This window comes from Scyliorhinus canicula, chromosome 18 (genome assembly GCF_902713615.1).
Source record: "Scyliorhinus canicula chromosome 18, sScyCan1.1, whole genome shotgun sequence".
NCBI lineage: Eukaryota > Metazoa > Chordata > Chondrichthyes > Carcharhiniformes > Scyliorhinidae > Scyliorhinus > Scyliorhinus canicula.
The window spans coordinates 80,341,425-80,346,566 of record NC_052163.1 but is presented as its reverse complement, the minus strand read 5'-3'; the positions used below and the strand labels follow the sequence as shown (position 1 = coordinate 80,346,566).

The 5,142-nt window shown below is 47.1% G+C and overlaps 1 protein-coding gene across 1 annotated transcript; it reads left to right on the top strand.

Annotated features, from left to right (window-relative positions):
• Nucleotides 1-1,152: 1,152 nt before the first annotated feature.
• On the top strand, nt 1,153-3,934 carry LOC119953339 (relaxin-3 receptor 1-like). Its single transcript, XM_038777511.1, has one exon. The coding sequence runs from the start codon at nt 1,299-1,301 to the stop codon at nt 2,412-2,414; it is 1,116 nt and encodes a 371-aa protein (XP_038633439.1). The 5' UTR covers nt 1,153-1,298; the 3' UTR covers nt 2,415-3,934.
• The last annotated feature ends 1,208 nt before the right edge of the window (nt 3,935-5,142 follow it).

Sequence of the window (5,142 nt, the reverse complement as noted above, 5' to 3'; positions counted from 1 at the left end):
GAGGGGGGTCAGAGAGGAGGGTCAGAGAGGATCTCAGAGAGAGAGAGGGGATCAGAGAGAGGGGGGTCAGAGAGGATCAGAGAGGGAGAGAGGGGGATCAGAGAGGATCAGAGAGAGAGAGGGGGGGATCAGAGAGGGGGATCAGAGAGGATCAGAGAGAGAGAGAGGGGGGATCAGAGAGAGGGGGGTCAGAGAGGGGGATCAGAGAGGATCAGAGAGAGAGAGGGGGGATCAGAGAGAGAGGGGAGTCAGAGAGGGGGGATCAGAGAGGGGGATCAGAGAGGATCAGAGAGAGAGGGGGATCAGAGAGAGAGGGGAGTCAGAGAGGGGGGTCAGAGAGGATCTCAGAGAGAGAGAGGGGATCAGAGAGAGGGGGGTCAGAGAGGATCAGAGAGAGAGAGAGGGGGGTCAGAGAGGATCAGAGAGAGAGAGGGGGGATCAGAGAGGGGATCAGAGAGGATCAGAGAGGGGATCAGAGAGGATCAGAGAGAGAGAGGGTGGATCAGAGAGAGAGGGGAGTCAGAGAGGGGGGTCAGAGAGGATCTCAGAGAGAGAGAGGGGATCAGAGAGAGGGGGGTCAGAGAGGATCAGAGAGAGAGAGAGGGGGGTCAGAGAGGATCAGAGAGAGAGAGGGGGATCAGAGAGGGGATCAGAGAGGATCAGAGAGGGGGTCAGAGAGGGGGGTTAGAGAGGGAGGATCAGCGAGAGAGGGGGGGTCAGAGAGGATCAGAGAGAGAGAGAGGGGGGTCAGAGAGGATCAGAGAGAGAGAGGGGGATCAGAGAGGGGATCAGAGAGGATCAGAGAGGGGGTCAGAGAGGGGGGTTAGAGAGGGAGGATCAGCGAGAGAGGGGGGGTCAGAGAGGATCAGAGAGAGAGAGGGGGGGATCAGAGAGGGGATCAGAGAGGGGGGTCAGAGAGGGAGGATCAGAGTGAGAGAGGGGGGTCAGAGAGGGGGGCCAGAGAGGATCAGAGAGAGAGAGAGAGAGAGGGAGATCAGAGGAAGAGGGGTGAGGGAGAGGGGGAATCAGAGAGCAGGGTTTCAGAGATAGAGGGAGAGAGAAATCAGAGTGAGAGAGAGGGGGTTCCGAGAGAGGGGGATCAGAGGGGGGAGAGGGAGAGAGAGAGTGGGAAAGGTGAGTCAGAGAGGGATCTGAGAGTGAAGTCAAGAAGGCAGACGGAGAGAGAGATTAGATCGATCAGAGGAAGGGATGGAAATGTCTGTCACCACCCTGACAACACCTGTCATCTAAGCTGCCGAAAGAAATTGAAGAAAAACAGAGTACAAGAAGACCTCAGCATGCCTGACCTGAACTGCTGCTCCCACCATGATGTCTTCTCCTTCTCATTGAATCAAACCAATCAGTCACTGGAGGACTTCCTGAAATCCTTGACTTTTGCTAACACTGAAGGCCATAGCGATGGATTTAAAGTTACCAGGATCTTGATCTCCATTGTCTACTTGATAGTTTGTGCTTTGGGACTGGTAGGAAATCTCTTGGTCCTTTACCTTCTCCAGTCCAGATACGCTAAAAAAAAGTCCACCATGACTATCCTGGTGATGGGTTTGGCAGTGACGGACCTCCAGTTTGTGCTGACTTTGCCTTTTTGGGCAGTGGACACTGCCATGGATTTCAGTTGGCCCTTTGGCAAAGTCATGTGTAAAGTGGTCTCCTCGGTGACGGTGATGAACATGTACGCCAGCGTTTTCTTCCTGACTGCCATGAGCATCACCAGATATTTATCTGTGACCCAAGCACTAAAGATGAAGGAACATTCAGCAGGATATTCGGACAAGTTAATCTGTCTCTCCATCTGGATTGTGGCTGGCATTGCCACCCTCCCCCATGCCATCTATTCCACTACACTTGTGTTGACTGATGAAGAGCTGTGCATTGTCAAGTTTCCTGACATTCACAGTGATCCCCAGTTTTGGTTAGGGCTCTACAAGCTCTTAAAGGTCTTGGCTGGCTTCATCCTACCTCTGATCATCATCTCTGTGTGCTACATCCTGTTGCTCCGCTTTGTAAACAGGAAGGAAATGAGCAGCAGCAACCCGAAGAGAACATCCAAGGTCACCAAGTCGGTTACCATTGTCGTGCTGTCCTTCTTCATCTGCTGGCTGCCGAATCAAGCTATCACTGTCTGGAGTGCCTTCATCAAGTTGAACATGGTCAATTTTACGGGCGCCTTCTACACTACCCAAGCCTACATCTTCCCCATCACGGTCTGCCTCGCTCACAGTAACAGCTGCCTCAACCCCATCTTATACTGCCTGATGAGAAGGGAGTTTCGTGTGGCACTTCAAGAGTTGTTCCTGAAAGTGACTCCTGTCACGCAGATCCGTCCCTTGCTGTCGAGCCTGGCACCCAGCAAGAAAACACAGATGCCAGTGGTTATCTCCACGTCGAAATAAGGAGCGAGCATGAATCTCTGTGCGTTCCAGGCATTGAAGATTAGTATACGTTAGACAGGATGCACAGCACAGCGCAGAAACAAACCATTGGGCTCAATGGGTTAATTCCAGTGTCAGTGCTCTACACAATTATCCACCCATTCTACTTCATGGAAGCATGATTTCCAGTTTATTTTTCCCTTGTATAGTTACCTCGCTTTCCTATCAATATATATAGTGAGTTACTAAAGCTCTGTTACAGCTTTAGAGGCTGGTGCACCGGGTGTTCATTCTTAAAAATAGAGACATGTTTAATGTAGACCTTGCATTTATTTATAACTTAAATGCATTTGCAACTTTAGTTGTGTTTGGAAAATCAGTCACGCATGCAATTGTACAGCTTACTTTTGCTTGTGCTTTGGGGTTTAATTCAGGCACAAAATGGACAAGTTATGACTTTGTAGTTGTAAAGATAAGTTTTGCTATCGTGAAACCGACAGCAATCTTTGGCATTGCCGTTTTCGCAGTTAAACAGAGAAATCCAGACATTGTTGTCAGTGATTCCCTCCCCCTTCACAGGGTGTACTACAGTATTGAAGTTCCCAGAGGGCAATCCTTTAAAAATCGCTGAATGGATGAGAACTTCCACTTCCACTTTTGGAAGGTGGCTGTAAAATACCCCGAAACAGATATACTTTGTTGTGAAGTGTAATTGAGTGTTTAACTCATAACCATGGAGGTGTTGTGATGCAGTGGGTAGGGTCCCTGCCTTTAAACCAGAAGCTCTGGGTTCGAGCCCCACCACAGGACTTGATGACCTGGTTCAACCCTACTTGATTTGGAGTGGTCCCCCTCAAGCTGTATGCCTCTGGCAACAGACAAGTGACCTGTTCCAGGAATAACTATCTATAGAAACAGATAAATGTCTGCATTAGTCACCACTTGTTGTGGGAAGAGAATTGGAATGGCAGTCACAACCATTCCTGTGCATTTTCTCTGGCACTAAATTAATATTTGTGTAATATCAATGTTTTCCAATCTGATAATACATCCATTAGTTTATAATATAATAGACCTATTTTTAACGTTGATGTCTGGCACAACTTTATTTCACCCTCTGCAAACTTTATGTACAAAGTGAAGAATAAGTGAAGAATAATTTGTTCACTTTACTTCCTAGCTTACAGTTTGCAGTCTGTGAGAATGCTTCTGTGTGATTGGCTACTTACCATGCTCGATGGTATCATTGCTGCTGGATGCCTGGAGATCCCCTTAACCTGGCACCAGATTTTATTGAACAGCAGCAAGGGAAAGATCCATTGCACAGAGATTGCTCGATCTTTGTGTACAGCTTTCTTCGAGGTCAATTTATGAGCATTGTTGCTTTGCCATTGACTGCAAAATCCAGATCACTAATTTCTGTAGAGATTAGCAAGTGGGGAGGCACAATGGCAAGGTGGCACAGTGGTTAGTACTACTGCGTCACAGCTCCAGGGTCCCGGGTTCAATTCAGGCCTTGGGGTACTGTCTGTGTGGAGTTTGCATGTTCTCCCCGTGTCTGCGTGGGCTTCCTCCGGATGCTCCGATTTACTCCTACAGTCCAAAGATGTGCAGATTAGATGGATTGACATTGCTCAATTGCCCTTCGTGTCCAAAAGGTTAGGTGGGGTTACTGGATTACGGGGATGGAGTGGAGGCGTGTGCTTAAGTGGGGTGCTCTTTCCATGGGCCGGAACAGATTCAATGGGCCGAATAGCTTCCTTCTGCACTTCAAATTCTATGATTCTAGATGGTAATAAATAAATCCATACACAAATATACGCAAACATGAAATTGAGTGGAATAATACAGTTAAGATAAGGTGTGTGTTTTTCCGTCGTGCAAGAGAACTTGAGTAATGGATAATGTTTTAAATATTGGCTCTGGTACCATAGTTGTTTGAATGAAGGTTAACCAGAAGTCTCCATGGACCAGCAGACATGTTCAAATTATAGTCTGAAATCACAGACATACAGACATGTAGAATTTTGTAGACCATGGCTTATTATTGCCATTCTGGATTTTGTTCGAATTGGTATTTAACTGATGCGGAGAATGCAGAAATAAGTCTCCCCTCTGCCTGTGATGGTGCCATTGCTTTTTCAAAAAGCCCAAAAGAAGTAATTAATTCGAGGATTGGTGAGAATTTAGCGCACATCATGCATTATTACTACACTAACCTCACCGTATCTCAAATTAATTACATCCTGGACAGGCTTTTGATGGTAGTTGCAAACTATTCAAAAAATGACTGACTTGATATCCCATGTCTTATTCCGTAATGGGAATCATTGTCACAATATAACAAGCTAGGGTATTGCAGGTGCATCCAGTACCAGGCACACAAAGGGGCTGGTTTAGCATAGTGAGCTAAACAGCTAGCTTGTAATGCAGAACAAGGCAGCAGCGCGGGTTCAATTCCCATACCAGCCTCCCCGAACAGGCGCCGGAATGTGCCGACTAGGGGCTGTTCACAGTAACTTCATTGAAGCCTACTTATGATGATTAGTGATTATTATATTATTATTATGAGCTGTCATTTGGGTGTGATGTTAACCTTATCTGTGAGATCTTTTCAGCTGAATATTAACCTCAAGCAGGGAACTTGTCCTGGCAATGTCATTCTCTTGAACAGTGAGATGTTGCCAGGATGATTTGAATGCATTGGCAGAATTCTCTCCTTTGGGACTAAATCATGGTCTCACCTGTC